Source organism: Fomitopsis serialis, assembly GCF_022376445.1.
Source record: "Fomitopsis serialis strain Sig1Antser10 chromosome Unknown B0H18scaffold_121, whole genome shotgun sequence".
Classification (NCBI taxonomy): domain Eukaryota; kingdom Fungi; phylum Basidiomycota; class Agaricomycetes; order Polyporales; family Fomitopsidaceae; genus Fomitopsis; species Fomitopsis serialis.
Window position 1 is genome coordinate 55752 of NW_025955081.1, and position 21317 is coordinate 77068.

The following is a 21317-nucleotide window of genomic DNA, read 5'->3' on the forward strand; positions in this document are numbered from 1 at the left end:
GAAACAGCATTCATCCAATGGTCGCTCTGCGCGCTTCAAAGCCACTGGTAGCACGCTCGTCTGGCACTGCTGCTGCGGTCGGCACTGTTGCGGCCATGGCAGTAGTAGTAGGATAGGCGTCCGCTTCGAGACATGGTCTCATGCGGCCTTTGGGGTGACGCCGTTGGCTGGCCGGTATTCGACGCTGCGGCGCTTACGACTGTTACTTGCGGTCACAGCAGGTCTTCTAGCGATCCTCGCATCGACAGGGGGCGGTGATGGGCGCACTCCACACCTCTACTTTGTCCGGTCGAATCGTGCCTTGAGCCAGAGAAGATGGCTGAGCATTCGTCTGTTCACGACTCGCTGTTCACGTATAAAAGGGCCTTGATGCATCGTAGACCACCCTCATCACCCTTTCTCCGTCTGTATCATGCCTATTGGTGATCATCCCTTTCCTTCGCCCATTGGTGGCATTCCTTTTCCTCATGATTTCGCCCCCGCCTTATTATTTACGATTCTCTATGCCATCGTCGTCCCAGTTGGAATCTACCGACTGATCTCCAAACGGTCACGGACACTTGCCATCGCCGGCACCGTGGTATTCATGATAGAGCGGTGAGTGTACTCTACTCGACTCTAATATTTCGCAGTCACTGACTCACGCCTTCTAAGTGTCGCTGACTTTGCCATCCGTGCTGCTGAAGCCGAGAAGCCCAGCATTCGCACCGGAGTTTTCTTCGTGTCGTGGCTGCAAAGCGCCTATGCCATGGGTTTCCTCAGTATAACGGGGGACCTCGGTAACATTGCGCGGCTGTTCGTCATGAAGACGACAGAGGGAACTCCCTTCACCGTCCAAATTCCACCGGCTGAATGTGCACCTCGTATGGAGGAAGAACAGCCACTCACGACGCCGATGGACCCTTTCAGGGATGCTAGTTCGTCGTACTCTCAAGTGCCAACCGCCGAGGAGGATGTCTTCGAAGACGAACCGAGGATTCGCGTTTGGTTGAAACGTATCGGACTCGCGTGCATATTGGTCCGAATACTAGCCATCGGCACGGCCGTCGTATCCGGCGGTGCGTTCTATATGGGTGTCGTGAGTGTGGTGCAGGCCAACATCGTGCAGCAAACGAGGTGTGTCGTAGAGATTCACCGATATTCATTGTCTGACGGGTTCGATGTATCGCAGGTATGCCTCGTCGATCATCGTACTGTTCCTGCAAATGCTCGCTTTGGGTGAGGTTGTTTGGGCGTTGTTGACGCGCCCGAAGCGAACACCTCGTCGGCCTGCGCTATACCTCTGCGCCATGATAAGTGTCATCGTGAGTGCCCATGTTGCCGCCGCGAAGCAGATGCTCATGCTTACGATCCCTCTCGCCATCGGGGATAGATGGTCACCACTGTGTACCGACTGGCAGCGATGATGAGCTTCACCACCTCGCTAACGTCGATGGGGCCAGGCTCGCTCAACGGTCCCACGGCGAAAGCGCTGTTCTACACGTTCCACGTCGCACCCGAATGGGTTTCGAGCACGATGCTGCTTGTTGTCAACGTCAGGGACATGTATGGGGTCAATGGGAAGGGCCACTGATACCTTCCCAGGAGATCTAGTACGATGCAGTAGGGGTATGATGATTGAATCACTTTTGTGCTGCAATTGGCGAGGATATGTTACAGTACTAGTTGCGGACGTTTGATGCGGGTTCTTCTGATACACCTATGTCTAATAGCTCACGACGGACTTCATACTTATATCTATATTCCGGTTACCTTTTGACACGTTACTTGCATGACAGCTTGACCACCTGTGCTCGGCCAGCCGACCCGCACTGCCAATTGCCACGAGTTGGAGACTCAGCGCAGCCTCAGCCTGGGTAGGAAATCTCTTGTCCCCTCTGTGTTGTCGTGATTGTCGTAATTGTCACTCACCTTGGCAGATCCCCACTGGCATACAACGGATCGAGCTGCTATGTGCGGCGATGCTAACAGCTAGATTCCTGGTATAGGTCCAGATGTGCCTTATGATTGAGGCTGGACTCGAGGTGGCATCCACACAGCACACGCCTATGGGACCCCGTCATCCACGACCGACCCTTAGCTATGAGCCTTTTGGCTGTAGCCATGCTGGGCATGTTGGCTCACCCAGTTTTCGTGTGGGTGCTTTCTAAGTGCTTGTTTGGGGGTGTAGAGAATCGCTGACATGCATGACCACGCACCTTGTTGCGTATATAGGTCTTTTCTTATAGCCTTCCTTTGCGGCGCACCGAGATCAGTAACGGCATTCAAGATTAGCCGCACTATCGCACGAGCCATAGCGGACGAATTGGCCTCACAGCTCAACACTACCAGCATAACAGTCTTGCGGCCGGCCACCGCCCGCGTCCTCTGGGTCGACTATAGAAGGTGGGGTTCCCGCGCCGCCGCCAGACCAAACTACTGGATTGCCCAAACAGGGGCTGTAGTGTCTCCTGAGCATCCTCAACCTACTAGTTGGGTACGCTTACTAGTACTTCGCCGACCAGTAAATGTTCCGCCCTCCCCCACGTATCAACGTAGGGCATGCCAATGAGCCCGGTGGCCGTCGGACTCCGAGGTCGGCTCTGGTTCAGTGTATGACTCGCCCGAGAGGGGGTCCAGCCACAAAGTGGTTCTGCCGAGGCGCACTTCAATGGCTGTTTAAGGCTGCTTCACAGTCACACAACCCGGGCAAGGGGAAGCTGGCGCACGGTTCAGCGGGCGGAGATTTGAAGTGACCGGAGCCAGGCATATGTGAAGAAGCTCCCTGGCAAAGTCACAGCAGCATGGCGTGGGCAACGGCAAGGAGAAACAGCAGGATACAGGCGCAGGTGCACATACCAGGGTACTGGATGGATTCGTGCCGAACATGTTTACATGTGCCTCGAGCAGCACTGCATGTGTTCGTTGGACTACGATTCGCAGCATGGCGCCGCTGTTTCGTACGCCGAAGGTATGTATTTGATTCCGAATTGAAGTATGTCGATGCTACGTCGAACATATTAAACGTGAATGACTGTATAGGGCAGGGTAACTTCCATATGAGACTCGGACGATAACGGTAAGAGGGCACGACTCCCCGCTGCGGTCTGACCTTAAACTGCTGAACGTAAGAGCTGCACGTTATGGCACGCAGAGAGCATCGTGACGTAGTACGGAGCAAACCTCTGCCTGTTACAGTGCTACTCACACAAGGGATATGTGCGAAGCTGTAACATCGGCGCGTGCGGTTTCCGCGGTTCATCGATGATATCTTTTGGACGGTTTCCGCACATTCTTTCTGACGGGTGGAAGGAGGAGACCTAGTGAGCGGGGTCAATGGGACTGCGACGCTCAATTTCCAAGACTAACGCTACCTTCTGTGTGGCCAGATATGCATTCAATTGGCTATGTTCTGAGGCTTAGAGCCATTGTAATACTCTAATCGGACTCGCCACAATCGAATTTGAATACCCAAAGCCTGTGTCAAAACATCGCTATGAGTCTGAATTGTACGCGGATCGAATCGAGTAGGCTAGTTATACGAGACCCAGGAAGGCGAAGCCTGTGCTATTACAAAGCCTTGAATATACAGTCTTGTCATGTTTCATTGTCTGTGTCGTCGAGTACTTACCAGTGCACGATAAACAACTACTTCAACACTCACTGCCTCGATGTCGACGTCTGACACGAGAAATCATATCTTGCCGTATGTTGCTTCGGACAGGAGCATCAATATCGCATTGGACTTCTAGTCGGTTGTTATGATGTGCTTGTTCGTAGTAGTCTCTGTTGCGTGCTAAAGAAGTCGGCAAGCGTCGCAACCTCGATGGCCTATAAAAATGCATTCAATGTACACGAAGTCAGACATGCCAACTTCACTCACTAGCTTTGCAATAAAGGTTCGTGAGCCTTCCTAGTCGGAGACCTCTCGAAAGTATGGGACCAGGGCGGTTCGCTACGACGCGATGTCCGCATTGGGATGTGCCCGACGTCGCTGCCTCGTGTACGGTTTCTTTGACAGCGCGTCCGGTCTTGATATGGTTGCGGGTGTCGGGTGTCGGGTAACATGCACGCATAGCGTTCTCGGCGACCGCCGTGAGGGGGAAACAATAAGCTGCTCTGATTCCGACGTGCGCGCTCAACGTCTCCGCTCTCACTGGGTGCTGATTTGCGGCGTTGCGCAGTAAACTAGCCATGCATGCTGAGGGTTTCCTGTACTGAACTGTGGGTATGCATAAAGGTGCATATGCACTGAATTAGTTGGTGACTCGCCGAGGAGGAGGCCGAGGAGGAGGAGGATGGCGGATGCTTGTGATTGCGGCACGTGTCGCGTGACTGCCATTTACGCGTACTCGGGGGACGGGCGCCTAGAAGGGACAGTCGCCCGCCATTCCCACTCTCCCTCATTCAAGTTCCTCTTTCTTCTCTCCACAATGTCCTCACAAGCCTTGCCTGTTATACCCCTTACTTACCCTCTTCTTCTTCTCCCAACTGCACGCATCACAATCCCCGTCAACAATGCTGCCGGCGAACTCCTCCTCGAACTCGTCCAGGAGGTCGACACCCCACCAGTCGTGGCTGCTGTTCCTGTCCCCTCGGCCGATGCATCGACGTTGCATGACTGGGGAACGGCAGCGCGCATTGTCCGCGTCGTCCGACCCCCGCGGTCGCTCGCTCGCGATACCCATCGGCCGTACTTACTTACCCTCCAGGGCCTCGCCCGTGTACACCTCCCAGAGGCGGACAGCCCGCGAGAGAGGATCGACGGACTTGCGGAACGCGTCGTAGAGTATCCGAACGCAGAGGGTACTCCCTCCGCAGAACTCGCGGCCACGTTCAAAGCGGCCGCGATCAAGCTGCTCGACCGCCTCGCCCGCGATGCGCCCAATGACTCCAAGCGCGACTTCTATGTCAAGCTATCCAACATGGTCGACGAAGTGACCGCCCAGCGTGCCCCCTGGCTCGCTGACATGCTCGTCTCGAGCCTCAACGCAGAATACGCGGACAAAATCGGTGCGTTCCGTTCCGTCCACCCTCACAGCAAGCACACCGGAGTCTCCGAGTGCGGGTTACCATCTATGGTACCGGCGGACGAGTGTGCAGTTTCGACGCCTGATCGGGGAACATACCTGCAATGACCAACTCTCCGTCGGTCATTGCACTCGCGCGTGAGCCTACCATTGCCAAAGTAAACTTCGCAGCTGTTGTAGGCAGCCCACGCGCGGTATATTTGGAGGGGGTATGTCATCCGGCATCTCACGCAGAAGTTCCTCGATATCATTGCTGTGCCTCACCTTCCCTCCATCCGCGCGCGCACTAACGCCGTCCGCACCAGACTTCCTGTCCGCGGTTCGCCCGGATGACCGCCTCAAGCGCGCGACGGCGATCTTCGTCAAGCAGACGTCCATCTCCGAGGTTAGCAAGAAGATCGCGCAGTCCGTCGACGAGAGTCTGTCCAAGCAACAGAAGGAGTTCTTCCTCCGACAGCAGCTCGCCGCCATCCAGCGCGAGCTCCGGAACCTCAACCGGTCCGCGCTGCCCCTTGCGCGCCCGGGCACACCGGACGCTGTGGAGAGTAAAGGTCCGAACGCGCCGGTGTCGGAGCTGGACGACGAGGAGCAAGCGGAGGCGGACGAGATGTCTGTCATGCGCGCGAAGGTCGAGGCGATGGCGAAGGAGAGCGAGGAGCGCAAGACGGCCGTGCGAGAGTGGAGGCGGCTCAGACGGATTCCGGCCACCAGTGTCGAGCACGGTGTCATCCGCAACTACGTATGTGCTCGTTTCATATGTCCTTCCCCAGTATCCTGACTCGTTTCTCGTTCACAGCTTGAATGGCTCACTGCAGTCCCCTGGCCCGCTTCCGCGCGCGAGGCGCAGTCAAACGCCTCCCTCGAGGCCCTGCGCGACCGTAGCTTCTTGACCAAAGCGCGGGCGCAACTCGACGCGGATCACTACGGCCTGGAGAAGATCAAGAAACGCTTGATCGAGTATCTGGCGGTCGTGCGGCTCAAGGAACTGCAAGCGGAGAAGGAGAGTCAGTTGACTGTGCTCGAGGGAGAGAAGCAAGCTGCGCAGGCGCAGCAAGAGATTTCAGGGGAGGCTAAGGCAGAGACGCAGGGAAGGGACGAGAGCAAGTCGCTTATTCCCATACCGAAGGCCTTGCCAGCTCCCGTTTCGAGGCCGTTGAGGAAGAAGAACGTAAAGGGCCCTATCCTACTGTAAGTCACTCCTGTGTAAACTCTCTGTCTGTAATATTCAGCTCATGTGACACGCAGTTTTGTCGGCCCTCCTGGTACGGGTAAGACCTCGCTCGGGCAGTCCATCGCCCGCGCGCTTGACCGGCCGTTCCAGCGGATCTCGCTGGGCGGTGTGCGCGACGAGGGCGAAATCCGCGGGCACAGACGGACGTACGTTGCCAGTGGCCCGGGAAACATCGTGCAGGCTCTGAGGAAAGCTGGCCGGCCTGATCCTGTGATCCTATTGTGAGTACGTGCGTTGGGCGAGGGCGGGGGGAGGCTGATGAGGCCGGTGCAGGGACGAGATTGATAAGATCTCGCACGGGAACTTCCATGGGGATCCTGCGGCTGCGCTGCTGGAGGTGTTGGATCCTGAACAGAACCATTCGTTCCATGTGAGTGTACCGTCTGTGCGTGCTGCGTGCGTCGCTCATGGGCGGACAGGACCATTATATCAATGTACCTGTCGATTTGAGCCAGGTGCTCTTCATATGTACTTCAAACACACTAGAGACGATCGCAGCGCCTTTGTTGGATCGCTGCGAGATTGTACATTTGTCTGGTATGTCCGATCCGACGATGCTTGAGTCTTGCTCACCAGCACTTTAGGCTATACTTATGACGAGAAGATGCATATCGCTCGCCGCTTCCTTCTCCCGAAGCAGCTGCAGGCGAATGGCCTGACTGCAGATCACCTCAGCATCAGCGACTCTGCGCTTACGCACATAGCGACGCATTACACTCGCGAAGCTGGTGTGCGCTCCTTAGAGCGAGCCATCAGCGCCGTCGTCCGGCATAAGGCTGTCGAATGGGCTGAGTACTGCGACAGCGTCGGCGCCGACCCGAACGCGCTCCTCTCGGACGTGGCCACCCGACAGGCCTCTGGCAGTCCCACAGATGCAGGGTACAGGGCAGCCGTCGAGGAGCACGAGCTCGAGAAGATCCTCGGCATCGCGCGGTGGGATGAGGACGAGCGGGAGCGAGAGGAGCGGTGTGGGCTCGTGTACGGACTCGTGGTCACCGGCATGGGCGAGGGCGGCGTGCTCCCCGTGGAGACGATCATGGTGCCCGGGAGCGGGAAGCTGAAGCTCACGGGCAGCCTCGGCGAGGTGATTAAGGAGAGCGGCGAGCTCGCGCTGAGCTGGGTGAAGCGGCATGCGTACGATTTGTATATCACGAAGACACGCGCGCAGGACCCGCTGAAGAACCCGGACCCGGTGGATGTGCATTTGCATCTGCCTAGTGGGGCGGTGAAGAAGGACGGGCCATCTGCGGGGATCGCAATGGTGCGTTTGATCTGAATGTTTACCTGGTTGACCTGACTGACTTGCGGTCTCGTAGACGTGTGCATTTGTATCATTGCTGACGGGTGTATGTGTTCCAAGCAATATCGCCATGACCGGCGAGGTCACCCTGCGCGGACGCGTCGGGCCCGTCGGGGGCATCAAGGAGAAGGTGCTCGGTGCGCACCGTGCGCAGATCACGAAGGTGATCTTGCCTTGGGCCAACCGCAAGGACGTCGAGCACGACGTGCCCAAGGAGATCCGTGCTGAGATGCAGATCGTGTTCGTGCGCACGGTCGAGGAGGTGCTCGAGGCCGCGTTCGGGAAGGGCGTCGTTGGATGGAGACGGAGCGATGTCCTCGTCGAGAGCAGGCTCTAGCGTCCCGTTTGTGGATACGTGTATCGTTAGTATATGGACAGGGTGAGATTGAGTCTTTGGTGTTTGTACTATGTCTAGATGGTTCACATTGGTTCTGTTTTCTTCGCATCTACATACTGTACGATCTGTTGTAGGTGGTCGGACTGGCTTGTTCGGTTGTTCCACTTCTAATATGTTGAATTTGTGCTTCGGGCCTCACTTCTTGCTCATATCCTGTTCACACTCGTTTAATATTGTACTATACTACATTTTGCAACAATCAGTGCACTGCTGTGCCTACAATCCACTTCTCGTAGTCGAATTTGTCGGTATGGATCGCGGGGACCATCCAGCCTCTGCGGGTTCACGCTCTCACATACGTGACAAGACGTCCTCCTTCGGCTCTTGCAGCCAGTTGTGCTCACCGTGGGCGATGAACACCCGCTCTGGTACTTCTCGAGGTCGTCACGAGCCACGCCGTCGTCAGTTGTCACAAGCAGCTCTTCGTACTGGTTGACGTATCTGCGTACGCTGTCAGTGGAAGGTTTCTATGCATCATTGGAGGGTATTGTACACACTCTTGGTATTCGTCCTCTTCCTTCGGCGCCACGTTTGGGTTGAGGAGCTGCGTAGCGATTGCCTCAGTGGAAGTTGGATCCAGCTCTACTGCGTTGCCGACGAAGCGGGAGCGTGGACGTGCCACTCCGTCCACGGGAGACATGTGTGAGCCCTTTGGGCTAGAGCGCATCCAGCGCCGTACTCCGTCCATCAGCCTGTAGAACGAAAGTGTAAGTGACATGCTTGACGTAAAGAGTCTATAGTGCTTACTTCGGATGGTGATGATGATGCGATGATGGGTTGTATTGGGGCAGAAAAGGACTGTGATTGATATCTCGCGCGGTTTTGCTGCAGTGCTTGTCAACATAAGGTGTTTGAGACTTGAAGGAGGGAGGGGCCTACCCAGGCAGCTTCAGCGTGCTGTTCATCGAAAACGCAAAGTGCTTCCCCAAAGAGGTAAACAACAGCGGCTTATAATACTCGATCCAGAAGTCGCCCCGAGTATTGATGAACTGGCTGATCCCACGCTCGCAATCTTCAAGCGCATACGCAGGCTCAAGGTTTTCCTCCTTGAACCACTTCTGGTACTTGCCCCTCTGCGGCGCGCGTGCGACGGCGCGCTCGGGGTTGATCCCAGGAAGAGGTTGATGGCGGCCTGCTTATCGGCGTCGAGGAGGGAGTTGGCGTAGAACCGGCGGAGGTTCTCGATGATGTCGCGTGAATGGCTGTTCCAGTGGGGCATGCGGCGGTAGGTCTCGACACGGTTGACGAGGGCGCTCCCGGTGTACTGGAGGGCCAAACCTGAGCCATGACCAATGTCAGCATGGTTCACAGTGCAGGGAAAGGAACGGTACACACTGTCACCGTGATCGTGGTACATCTCGGTGAGCATGTTCACTGCGTCCGAGTCAAAGGCAAGGTTGGGCGAATCCACTACGCCAGTGCGTACAGTGGTGGCCGAGCGCGCGCTTTCCAAAGACGAACTGCGCGGCGTTCGTTCGGTCGAGGCAGTCTACGCAGTTGGTCCGACAGATGCCGTTCTGCAGCAGCATCGTGCCACGCCATGACCTGTCTGACGCGTTCAGCCTCTAAACGCTGCATGTCAGTGACGGATACATAGAGGATTTGGGCATAGAGGACTTACTCAGCTTCGATGTCGAGTGCATGCGAGAAGGGTTCCGGCCCAGAGTGGAAGAAGCCGTCATCTGTATGGACTCCTCAGCGATATCCTCAAGTACCCATCACATCTTGTGTCTTCCTAAAACACATTAGGCCACTTCACATGCCGAACGCAAACCGCCCTACTCTTGTACGCCCTCGACATGTCCCACGCACGGTATATCATCCGCTTCTCAGGCGGGAGGAACTGATTCAGTAGTCCACGCACTGCTGGTACTCGACGCCAGCTTGCTCTCGCGCGGGACGGGCTCGCGCTTCTTGATGAGGTTGAGCAGCATCAGCGGTGCGCCGTACCGCGCGAATAGATCGGCAAGTGTCGGGACGCGGCAGTGTAGAACGGGTCCATGACGCTGACTGCGAGAACGACGGTCAGGGGACGGACGACGAACGCTGAGAGGAAGGACGTACTCTCATGGGCGGCTTGGGACTCATGCTGTTGGTCTCTTGTGCCCATAGACGGGATGCTGCCTCGTACTGCTCGCGTCAGGTTGTTCTGTTGGGAGAGCTGCTTACCTGCACGTAGCTCGTGAAGTTGGGGCTGGTCGCCGGCTTTGGTGTTCGCCGTCCGGGGTGCGCCGCGCAGGGTAGTAGAACGGGTGGTGAGCGTCTCGGAGACGATCTGCTCGTCTCAACCTCGTTGGCTACGTTGCCCTAGTACAAGTTCATTATTGGATTAGAGGAAATATTTGTGGACTCACTTCGTCGTTCACGCCGCGCTTGAGGTAGCGTGCGCCGGCATGATGCCTGGACCGCCGGGCGATGAGGGTGATGAAGATAACACGTCCGAGCACGGTGAGTTCTGAGTTCAGACCCGGTCAGAGCGCAGACGCAACAACGAAGTGAATGTACTCACTAGCCTGATCGACATGCCCGTGAATCAGGGCAATAGCCAGTGGTTCTTCGAGCTGGTGACTTTCCATCGTTGAATGGGAGGTCAGCATGTGGTTGTTCCATGCAAGCGATCATTGAGCAACCACCGCCGGTGTGGAGGGAGACCCGTGCGAGTGAGGTTGTGTTGCAAAGTGGATGTAAGATCATACGTATAGCTGGTCACTGTTGGTTCATTCTTCACGACAACGGGGGACTGCTATGGCACACCTGAAGTAGAAATTCTTGGACATGTCGACTTGCTTGAAGATGTTCATGAGGCGTTGCTCCTCTGCAGGCTTGTCGATCTTGTGGTTGAAGCACACCGGCAGGATGTCCGTGCTCTCACAGTGGTAGATGTAGTGCCCACCGAGCAGCGCGACCACAGAGCGTTTCGAGATCACAATCATGTACCACCCCGCCGTGAACTGCACGAAACCTGATATATTCGTTGATACAAATACATGAGACTGACCACGGCAAGGCGCACCAGCGATGCCGAAGAACACCCTCGCTCGCCCAAGGCCTCCGCTGCCCCGGTTCCCATCCTCGAGCATCTTGAGCATGGCGCTCATCTGCTTCCCGCTGTAGACGGCCTCATCCTCGACTACCTCCAGTTCATCCTGCGAGGTCCTGTCGATCTTGATGATCTTGTGTCGTGAGTCGGACGTGTTAGATGCGACAATGTAGAAGCGCAGCCGGTTCTCGTATAGAATGAACTTGTTGAAAACAAGAGACTGGTCTTCGGTGTGAGGCGCTGGGTTGACGGAGGGAGGGGTTGTGGAGGCAGCAGCTATGAACGACTGTGGCTTGCTCTCGTGAGACTGGGAAGAGGCAACCTCTACGTGACTTTCGGGTATCGATGATCCTGGTACAGACGACAGTGAGTGTTGTGAGACTGGTGTTACCGTCTCGCTGGTATCCGAGACTACTTCTGCGTTGTCCGAGTGAAGAGGTGTGGGTATCTCAAGCGGGGGCAGAGACGGTTTCCTGCTGCCTGTAGGCGACAGTGCCTTCGCCACTGCAGTGCTTGAGCTTGCCATCGCAGACGATGAGGACGAGCGACCTGACCGACAGCAAGCCGCAGACGCGCAGGCAGAGTGCTGGCGGCGGCGGCGGTGGCTGAGAAGGAGGAGCGACCCGCCACCGACGCGCGCGTCGATCGAGATCGCGGACGGTGCAGTCGTTCACTGCCCGTCTGCCTCCCCTCCATGTCCGCTGAAGCCCCTCCACTCTACGAGCCCGTCGACGAAGTGCGTGATTGTTATTTGTTTACTGAGCATAATAAACCTCACGAACGTCCATAGTCCCAGCTCACCGAAGAGACTGGGGAGATCTACCTCTTCCAATGGCTCGCGTCTACCGAGAAAGCGGTCCGGCAAGCCAGCACGGTGCGCTCTATATGTCAACCTCCATTACCGCTTGTATAGTATTGACCTGACGGCTAGGATGACTTGAAGACGATCCAGACAGACCTTGAGGAGACCCTAGTCAAGATCATCTCCTCCCCGGAACCATACCCATCTCCCGGCCGACCTGTCAGAAGCATTGTCGCGAGATGCCTGACCGCATTATACACCAGAGGAGAGACGAAGACTCTGTACGATACAATCCAGTCATTCCTCAAGATAATCGGAGAGCCGAAGGGTGTGGGGAAGGACTCGAGCAAGATGTGCGTAACTTTCTCGTGTGGTGCTTTGGGTGATCCTTCGATCGCAAGCGTCACGACGGAGAACATATCCTAGATTATGCAGTGTACGATGCACATGGGCTCTCTATGAGGCTCCAGGGGATAATAGTGTCGGAAGAGTCACCCCGAGTACCAGTCTCTCCGTAGTCCAACTAACGGTGTCCTAACCAGAGCAGCGATGTACTGTGTCGCAGAGTTGATGGGCATGTTTGGTAGCCAGGTAGGAATGATGCATGTGTCATCTTGTACTCTAACACTCACGACGCTGTACAGGTCATGTCCCTCGTGATAGAGATTGTCACCACCTGTCTGAAGCTCTACCGCACATCCTCCGTGGTGAGTGCTACGCAAACTGTCCAACGATGCCCTTGTGCTCATGAAACTTCAAGCCAATCATCCTGAAGTATCATTCTCTCGGTGCTCTGGAGAAGACATTGTCTACAGCAAAGCGAGCAGTCACTGACGCGCTCGTGAAGGATATCACCAAGCAGATGAAGAATGCACTCAGCGACAAAGCCCTCCCTCTCCAGCGGGCTGCATGCGATGTGAGTGTCCTGTTCAATTCTACGCACCTCCCTCTCATCAAGCTCTAGGTTCTGATCCTGATGTACCCGGCAGACGACAGCTCACGACTGGTATCAGACGTCGACCCTCTCGTCGTATCATGCACGAAGAGCCTAGAGAATGCTGACCAGCTCACGCGGCGCTCCCTCGCCAAGCTCGTCGCACACATCCTCGCGACTACGCAGGTCCAGCGCGTCATCCCCGTGGCGGAGCCGCCCAAGAAGGCGAAGAAGGGTCAGAACGCGAACGAGGACGACGAGGACGCGATTCCAGGCATGCACGTCCAGGCGGAGGAGGCCAAGCCGATCATGACTCCGCAGGAGATGCTCGCGCAGCTGTCGACCCAGTTCAACAAGCCGCAGGCGAGCAAAAAGACGCGCGTGGGCATCTTTGACTTCTATGCGGCGCTGTTTGCCCATCTTGGGAGTGGGTGGGTGGAGGCGAACTATGGGCTGCTCGTAGGCCATTTGATGACGGAGATCGTGGCAAACCCGAGGAACTCGACTACACGGTATGAGACGCTGTTGGTGAGGGCGCTAGTGGAGGTGTTGCTGCGGGACTTGGTGGGCGTGAGGATGCTCGGCGAGCAGGCGCAGATCAGCGCGATCCAGGAATTGTCGACCGTGTATCTGAAGCGGTGGCCTGCACTGATGCCGGGTCAGACGGCGCCGAACCCACTGTGCCTCGCCGTCGCGCTGAGGGAGGTCGCAGGCCTGCTGCAACAACTAGGCAATGCACCTCCTCCCGTTCAGGTAGGCTCGAGCCCATTCCTGTTTGACACACTAGTGACGCGTCATGCTGCAGGACGCTCTGGTAGAGCCATTGCAGACGCTTCTAGGGCACCCGAATCATACCATCCGCGTGAACGCATCGTGGGCTCTCCGGTGCTTCTGCTATTCTACTCCTCTCCGCCTGCCGAAGGTCCTCCTCAGCGTCGTCGAGATGTTGCAGCGCGACATCAGCACACTCACCACGCCCGCCGCTCCCGCAGACATCACTACTCGCACTCTCGGACACGCATACGGCCTCGCAGCGCTCCTAGCTGTCATCCCAGAGCGCCCACTGTACGTTAGCTACGACATCAGTGCTAAAGTGTTCGACATGGCTGTACAGCTCCTGAACGTGCGGGCGAGCATGAGGTACGGGTGGCGAGGACGGAGGTGGAGGTCGCTTGGACGTGCATCGCGGCATTGATGGCGCTCGGCCCGAACTTCGTGCGAGCTCACCTCCCACAGCTCCTCGTCCTCTGGCGAAATGCCCTCCCGAAGCCCACAAGCAAGGACGCGCAGGCCGGGAGGAGCCCCGCCGAGTGGATGTTCCTCTTGCACCTCCGCGAGAGCGCGCTCGGAGCCGTTTACTGCTTCCTGAAATACAACTCCCCGACGCTCGTCACGCCCGACGTGACGCGCCGCATCGCATCGATGCTCAGCAACTCGCTCTCATTCGCGAACACGTTCACGTCCCGACGCGTCGAGGAGACGCCGGAGATGCCGCAGCCCGAGACGAAGGAGCTGTCGTTGGAAACCGCGAGGCGCTCTTGCGGACGAGGATCTTCTTGTGTTTCTCGCTGATCGGCCATTCGGGTGCGACGGAGTCGATACAGTCCAGCCTTCTGCAGTCCGCTATCGCGCTCTTCGCGAGTCCTGAGGATACGCGGGGTCGTCCTTGCAGGCCGCAATCGCCTCTTCGACTGGCTCATTTACGTCCATTTGGCAAAGCACAGATGGATATGCATATGGCGTGTCTGATGTGGAAATCGAAGAGAGACTCAGGCCGTGTATGAACCGGGACAGCGTGGAGGTTTCTATCGAGGAATTGGTGAGCCTTGATGTTGTGGACTAAAATACGAACATCTACTGACTAGTAGTCAGACACAAAACCAATCCTCAGATCATGCTCTCATGATCCGTTGTTTCTCTGCCAACGGGTAACGACCGACACTGCCAGCCAATGGCCCGAACCGCCACCTCCCGCTACCGCTGCCGTCAATGCGGCTGTACACCTGTTTGCTCAACTCCTGCCTCTGCAGGATTTGTCTGTTACCGTTCGTTCCTTGACGCAGTTAATTGATTTCACCGGGTCTGCCAAGCTCGAAAAGAACTCTGGTAGGAGAGCCGCGGTGTCTCTTAATGTCACGATAGCTCTTGTGCTCGCTCTCAGGCAGGTTACTGGAGCCCGATCACGACAGGTACTCGGTAGTCCTCAGGTGACTTCTCTTTTGGCCCCGTTCTTGAAGGTAAGCTTTGCTAGCTCTTGAGTTCAAAAATTGCCACAACGCTTACTTATATGCAGGAGGTTCTGGTGGATGGAGACTCAGTTTGCGTAAAGGCGTGCTGAAGCCATCGGCCGCCTAGCCAACATCGCGGGGACCAACTTCCTGACGAACCAAGCGAAAACTCTAGTCGACCAGGTCGTTAGCAACCGCGATCCTCACGGACGAGCTGGATGTGCGCTTGCTTTCGGAGAGATTCATGCTCACGTTGGTGGTATGGCGGCTGGGCCACTTCTGAAGACCACCGTGCATGTCCTCATGTCCTGATCAACGACCCTCACCCCGTCGTCCACTTTTGGGCACTTACGGCACTCGCGCGCGTCATCGACGCTGCTAGTCTGGCCTATGCTCCGTTCGTCCCAAGTACACTCGGGCTACTCTTCAAAGTGTATATGATGGAGTCACATGAACCGGAGGGTGGTGCGCTCAACCAAGCGAACGTCAGCGGTGATCTTCCCGCGTATCAGGTCGTCTGTCAAAACATCGATGCCGTGATCACTGTCCTCGGACCTGACATCCAGGACTCAGCTCGCTCTCGCACTCTTGTTCTCGATCTTGTTCATCAGTTCAACAGCGAGGACGACGACGGCATCTGCGTGGAGGCCATCAACTGTATTCAACATTTCCTGATGTTCGCGCCAGACTCGGTCAACGTACCGGACCTGGTGGTCCGCTTCAGAGGGTATCTATCGTCGTCACGTCGACCTCTGAAGCTCGCCTCGATCAATGCCCTCTACCAGCTTGTGCAAAAGGACGCCTTCGCGATGTCAAGGCTAGGAGGCGATCAACTTGTCGAGGAGCTGTTTGCTATGCTTGACGATGACTCGTCTGTAGACGGAGTTCGGAACGTCATCACAAGTTGGCTGCAGCAGACCGTCATCCACAACCCATCCGCTTGGATTGACCTATGTCAACGCATCATGTCTCGCACGACCGCTTCCCAGCAGATTGCAGACGCGGCTTCTAAGAAGGGCGACTTAATGGATGATGAAGGACAGTCACTGAGTGTGGGTACAAGTCAAGAATCCGGGGCAGCTAGCGGTCGTCAAACGTCGCGGTGGAGAACTCAACTTTTCGCTCTGCAGTGTCTACACAGCATCTGCAATATCGTCAGCTCGTCGGGGCGCAGAGAACATCTGGACATGGTCTTCGCGCTTAGTCAAGGCATCCCAGTCCGTGGACTACTGGTCTCGCGAGTGCCAGACTTGATCAAGATTGCATTTACTGCCTCGGCAGCTCACGTTATGGAAATCCGCCTAGAGGGCCTAACCGTATTACGAGACGTCATAGAGGTCAGTGGCTCAGTCAATGCCTGACTCTGTTATATTCATCGCGAGATAGATGTTTGCAAGGACACCGGATCCAGAATATCAAGACGCTCTCTTGCTGGAACAACATCAAGCTCCTGTCACCGCAGCGTTGACGCCTGCCTTTTCGTCTGATTCGACCCCGGAAATCCTCGCAACAGCTATTGGAGCGTGCGCCGTGTTTGTTGGTTGCGGAGTGGTGAAGGATGTTGGCAGAATGGGCCGAATACTCAAGCTTCTGACATCTGCGTTGGAGCAGTCCAAAGGTGACATTCACTCAGCGATGTGTCTTGCAGCCTTTATTGATGCGAGCAGAGTCTGGAATGCTGTCGCTTGGAGAGGCCGCCGAGCTTAGTCCTAACGCATCCGTCATGTTGCGCATTGCCACCTTGTCGGCCTGGGCCGAATTGCAAGTAGCAAGCAAAAGTCAGAAATACTTAATCGACGTCGTCAAACCATACCGATTGGTGCTTGCCCCCCTATGGATAGCATCTTTACGCGATTACGCCAGTGTTCGTGCCGATACGGAGGTTGTCGAAGATGCTCCTCCTGGCGCGATAGACTCGTCGTATACTAGTCTGGGGAAAGAGGTGCTCTTACCGGTGTGTCATCACGTTTTACATCGTCTGCGCTCGTCTACTGAGGTGCCGTAGTATTATGTCGAATCATGGCCAGTCATCCTTCAAGCAATGGCCACCGCAATGGAAGAAGACGAGCCTTACATCGTAGCCGCCATGGACGGTCAAGAGGGTGTTGTTGCTGCCACCGGAAGAGAGTCCAACGATTCCATGCGAGAAGAGCCTGCTGCATTCTTCTTCGCCGTATTCGGTCTCGTTTACGAGGCTCTTTGTACCGCGGTTCCTGACGCAGACGCTGCTGCGCGTCGAGTTTGCACGATTGCATTACAGGCATTGACATCGCTTGTCTGTCCGAAGTACTGCGGGAAGGTATTTGCTGACCCTGTGCTGTTCGAAGAACTCGTCAATCTCTTCTATCGCATGGCGTTGACAGAGCCGGCAGTTGTGCAAGTATATATGGTGGAGGCAGTCGCAAGTCTAGCGGAAGGCCTGGCCGTAGTGCAGAGGGGTGGACCGGCAATGTCGCATACAATTTTTGCCTACGTCGAATGCAACTGACCTCCCTGTGAACAGGCCAGGTACATCGATCCAGGAGTTGATGAGCCTACCACAAGTACATTGCGTGCGGATATGTGCTTATGTATTGCGGAGAGCTATCACGGGTCCACGTATTAGTGCAGTAGGTGGGTTTGCATGTCCTTCGTGCTACGTGACAATTGCCTTACTCTGATTCTATCTAATTCTATCAGTCGATGGCTCAACCCCTCTAGACAAGGCAAAGCTCATCAACGCGACATTTGAGGCATTCGTCAAGATATCGTCATCCTTTGGCACCAGACAAAGAGAGGAGTTTAGGGCTATAGGCATCACGTTGTACGGCGGTTAGTTCACTCGCAATTCTGTAGCAGCACAGCAGTTTAAAGCTAATTCCTATGCAGACCTCCTAAAGGATGAGACCTCAGAAGTCGACTTGGTCGGGCCTACCCTGCAATCGCTGAAGATCCTCCTCGATAAACCCGCCGACCTGGTGGATACTGATAACAAGTACGAGAAAGCGATCCATGGTATCCTTTCTGCCTGCTTGGTGAACGTCGATGAGATGAGGTCAGTCCTCCTCTCGCAATTGGACGAAGTGATTTCTTAGTCAATGAACATACGTGCAGGGGGCGACAAGGGGTCATCTCAACGAGAAAGATCAAGACTAACCTTCTAGCTGCTGTGCTCATCTTGACTGTGATTCCTCCAAACGTGAAGGTCGGACGCGCAATCCTAGATCACTGCTGTTTCTTGCTTTCGCAGAAACTGTCAGACGCGGACGAGGTGAGCATTTCTGGATCAGTCGATACACGACATTACGTCTGACGCTTTGCAGGCATCACTGACGGCAGCTCACTGCGCCAAGACGTTGATACTTGCGTCGACATCTGGCAATGCTGTGCTTCGTCATTGCGCAAGACTACTCTTGCCTGGCATGGTCGAATGTCTTGCCAAGATCGCTGCGTCTGTTGCAGACGATGCTACTGATTCTCAGCTAGCCATGGCAGACGAGATCTTCAAGGCACTCACCGCGTTATTGTCATCTCTCCCAGAGGAGCTTCGTAAGTGATCACATTATTATTCAAAGGCTGTTGATAATCTTTGCATATAGGCTCGCGAGCTCTGGGTGTTCTGATGCCAGCCATGATCCTGCTACTCCATCCTACCCGAGTTATTCCGTCGAAGATGCACACACAGAGTGTTCGGCAACTCCTTGCGATTGCTGCAGTTTCACCAGCCGCGTTTAAGGAAGCGACAGGCAAGCTCAACCAGCAGATGCGCGATACGTTGGAGACTTCTGTCAGACAGGCTGTTGGCAACCGAGGTCCTGCAGTGGATGCGCCCAAACCACAAATCTCTCTGAGGTCATTCTGAAGGACATTACACATATCATTGTCGACGGGATAGACTAGTGGTAACTTATTGCGCTTGGAATGTTCCTGGACCGGCCTCCGTCAAAGTGTACCTCTCGACAAATCAAATTCTCTACCAGCGTCCTCGTGAACTCAATTGGACAGTGGGACGCGGAACACACTACATATGTATTCCACGCAGGTTCTATCCACAGAACGACATTGCAGACATAGGCTATGGCAGGCCAACTCTGCGCATCGTGCATATCAACCCCCCTGTGACATTGAAATATACGAGCCTACTGTGCTCCCAAGAGACGTGAGGACGGTCTATCAGCCTAGCGAGCATACGATCAACAGACTACGATGCTATTTAAGATACGGTTGACTATAAAAATGACGAAGCGTAGAGCCACATACAATAAAAGCTGCATTATAGGCCATCCCACTACCGAGCATAGGGATGGTACCCATGTTGTCCCCGCACGGCGTTCCTTGTCGGGCCCACGCCCGCATTCATCATCGGACTTCCCCTCCCCCGTGCCATAGGGCTCATGCCCCCGCCCATGCCGCCCATCATCCCCATGCCCTGCCTCATCATCGGACCCCCATTGTTCATAAAGTTTCGCATCATGCCCATGTTCTGCGTGTTCATCCCCATGGGGCCCATGCCCATCCGCAAGTTGCCGCCGCCCATGTTGCTGCCCATGTTCGCCATGCCCATGCCCCGGGAAGCGTTCATACCGCCGCCCATGCCGGCCCCCATTGGTGAGCCCATCCCGCCGCCGCCGCTCATCCCGCCGAAGCCCCCCATCTGCGGGCTCATGGGCATCATGCCCATGCCACCGCCACCACCACTCGTGTTGCCATGCCCATGCCCATGCCCATGCCTGCGCCCATCGGATTCATGCCCATGGGCATGGTGCCGCCCATCATGGGGAGCTGCCCCATCATCAGCATGGACATCTGCTGGGGGTTCACGGCTGGCCGCTGCGCCGCCTGGAAACCCATGCTGTTTGCTCCGGCCTCGTATGTCGACTCGCGTGTCGTTCGGCCCATGCGAGATTGGTCGCGTTGATTGCGCGGTTGTGCAACCTTTACCTCGATCTGTGGCTGGGCGTGAGCCTTGGAGTAATCCACGGGGTACGGACAACATACCGCTTTGTCGTCGAGTATCAAGTCGCTTCGACCGACGAGCTGGTCGGTGTTGCTCGCATCCTCGAATGTGACGAAACCGAAGCCCTTTGACCGACCGGTCTCTCGGTCGACCATGACAGTGCAATCGACGACCTTGCCGAATGACGAGAAGAATGCTCGCATTGAGTCGGACGCCGTGACATGCGATAAGCCACCGACAAAGTAGCGTGTGTTACGGAGATGCTCCTCTCGAGGAATGGCTCGCTTTGGGTCAATCTATGGAGAGGTCGCAGTACACCGGTGAGTGCGCGACCATAGAGCTCTGAATGCATCTACCTACCGATTTCCCGTCGAGAATGTGTTCTCGTGTCATCACGGTATTCACGGAGCTCGGTTCTTTGAAGGTAAGGAAGGCGAACCCTCGCGAGCGTCCATCCTGGTCACGTAGAATGGTGCAGTCTTCAACGTCGCCGAACTCTGAGAAGTATTTTCTCAGACCCTCTGATTAACGCACGTGAGGGCAACAATCAGCATGGCAGGATCAAGATCGACAGAACCAACGAGTACCATCAGTTGTATCCCAACTCAGGCCACCGACGAACAGTTTGCTGGATATGTAGGCACCGAGTAGAGAATTGTTGATAATAGCATTGTCCGGTTATCGTAGCGAAGACAAGTACGGTGACATGTTGAGGAGTACCATGGATTGTGTCGAAAGCGATTAGTCGGTGTCGTAAGGAGAGCAGGCGGCGAGGCATTGCAGACAGGCTAGGAACATAGACGCACGAGAGAGGGAGACAGAGGCAGAGACACAGCACAGTCGTACGGTGCGTAACAGTAGCGACAACAACCGTATGGTGTTAGACGATACGAAGCCAGAACTGTAGGTGTCACGTAGCGTGTCTGACTCGTGAAGTACCAGATATCCATGTATGCGTGCGTCGTCCAATCCAGTACGCCTGTACGAGCTCGACAGAACAGGGGGAAGCACTCACCCTTCGTCTTTCATCTCTGACGGCCTCACAGCCCGCCTACCAGAGGCATCTTGAAGGGAATTGTTCGACGAGTCGTTTCCGCCCGACGGCTGCGACGTCGAAGATCTGCTCTGTCGTTCCTGTGCAGGAGTCTGCTTGTATGCAGAGAATTGTTGTGCGATTTGCGCCGAATAGGATAGTTCAGACTGGGATGGTTTTGCTGGCAAAGAGCTAACTCCTGTCGGAGTTTTGGTCTCCTCTAGCGGTGACTGTAGTGACTTTGCTTCATGAAAAGCATGTTGTGTCGGCGAGGAGGCTTGAGATGCGGGTTCTTTCATGTCCGTGCTATCGCCATAGAGGTCTGCAAATACTCAGCGCTGTGAGGCACGTTGAGGGTTCCCTTTCGCCTACCGTCGTAGATATCATCCTCGAGTGCAGCAGGCATG

General features: G+C 55.7%; 5 protein-coding genes across 5 annotated transcripts; 3 read left to right on the plus strand and 2 right to left on the minus strand.

Annotated features, from left to right (window-relative positions):
* Window positions 1–412: 412 nt before the first annotated feature.
* Window positions 413–1573, plus strand: B0H18DRAFT_958911 (uncharacterized protein; the record flags this gene model as incomplete). The annotated part of the gene is made up of 4 exons (XM_048042751.1): window positions 413–597; window positions 655–1116; window positions 1172–1304; window positions 1373–1573. 4 exons carry the CDS (start codon window positions 413–415, stop codon window positions 1571–1573), a joined length of 981 nt encoding a protein of 326 aa, XP_047887604.1.
* A 2784-nt stretch (window positions 1574–4357) lies between these two features.
* B0H18DRAFT_1096752 (Lon protease C-terminal proteolytic domain-containing protein) lies at window positions 4358–8162 on the plus strand. The gene is made up of 8 exons (XM_048032466.1): window positions 4358–4992; window positions 5315–5748; window positions 5806–6197; window positions 6255–6461; window positions 6514–6610; window positions 6660–6777; window positions 6825–7501; window positions 7557–8162. The coding sequence occupies exons 1-8, from the start codon at window positions 4413–4415 to the stop codon at window positions 7875–7877; spliced, it is 2826 nt and encodes a 941-aa protein (XP_047887605.1). The 5' UTR covers window positions 4358–4412; the 3' UTR covers window positions 7878–8162.
* B0H18DRAFT_1124349 (SacI homology domain-containing protein) lies at window positions 8073–11503 on the minus strand (the record flags this gene model as incomplete). The annotated part of the gene is made up of 16 exons (XM_048034842.1): window positions 8073–8090; window positions 8282–8378; window positions 8435–8629; window positions 8685–8762; window positions 8817–8949; window positions 9003–9215; window positions 9273–9311; window positions 9364–9500; window positions 9559–9619; window positions 9802–9943; window positions 10002–10067; window positions 10107–10244; window positions 10292–10392; window positions 10447–10505; window positions 10692–10899; window positions 10951–11503. The coding sequence occupies 16 exons, from the start codon at window positions 11501–11503 to the stop codon at window positions 8073–8075; spliced, it is 2238 nt and encodes a 745-aa protein (XP_047887606.1).
* A 305-nt stretch (window positions 11504–11808) lies between these two features.
* B0H18DRAFT_1087356 (clathrin-coated vesicle protein) lies at window positions 11809–18782 on the plus strand (the record flags this gene model as incomplete). The annotated part of the gene is made up of 24 exons (XM_048032159.1): window positions 11809–11851; window positions 11952–12132; window positions 12322–12370; window positions 12424–12486; window positions 12540–12695; window positions 12744–13466; window positions 13519–13798; window positions 13828–14230; window positions 14263–14354; window positions 14438–14532; window positions 14582–14710; window positions 14744–14940; window positions 15043–15200; window positions 15227–15983; window positions 16005–16278; window positions 16328–16559; window positions 16609–16895; window positions 16947–17379; window positions 17450–17554; window positions 17621–17752; window positions 17810–17975; window positions 18035–18191; window positions 18244–18469; window positions 18520–18782. 24 exons carry the CDS (start codon window positions 11809–11811, stop codon window positions 18780–18782), a joined length of 5601 nt encoding a protein of 1866 aa, XP_047887607.1.
* A 426-nt stretch (window positions 18783–19208) lies between these two features.
* B0H18DRAFT_1087357 (uncharacterized protein) lies at window positions 19209–21209 on the minus strand (the record flags this gene model as incomplete). The annotated part of the gene is made up of 6 exons (XM_048032160.1): window positions 19209–19574; window positions 19619–19867; window positions 19919–20173; window positions 20238–20398; window positions 20465–20505; window positions 20893–21209. 6 exons carry the CDS (start codon window positions 21207–21209, stop codon window positions 19209–19211), a joined length of 1389 nt encoding a protein of 462 aa, XP_047887608.1.
* Window positions 21210–21317: the final 108 nt, after the last annotated feature.

Excerpts from the sequence above, each read along its gene's own strand:
- B0H18DRAFT_1096752 (XM_048032466.1), top strand. The coding sequence starts at position 4,413 with ATGTCCTCACAAGCCTTGCCTGTTATACCCCTTACTTACCCTCTTCTT. Across the intron at positions 5,749-5,805 it reads ACGGTGTCATCCGCAACTAC|CTTGAATGGCTCACTGCAGT; the intron begins GTATGTGCTCGT and ends TCTCGTTCACAG. Across the intron at positions 6,198-6,254 it reads GTAAAGGGCCCTATCCTACT|TTTTGTCGGCCCTCCTGGTA; the intron begins GTAAGTCACTCC and ends TGTGACACGCAG.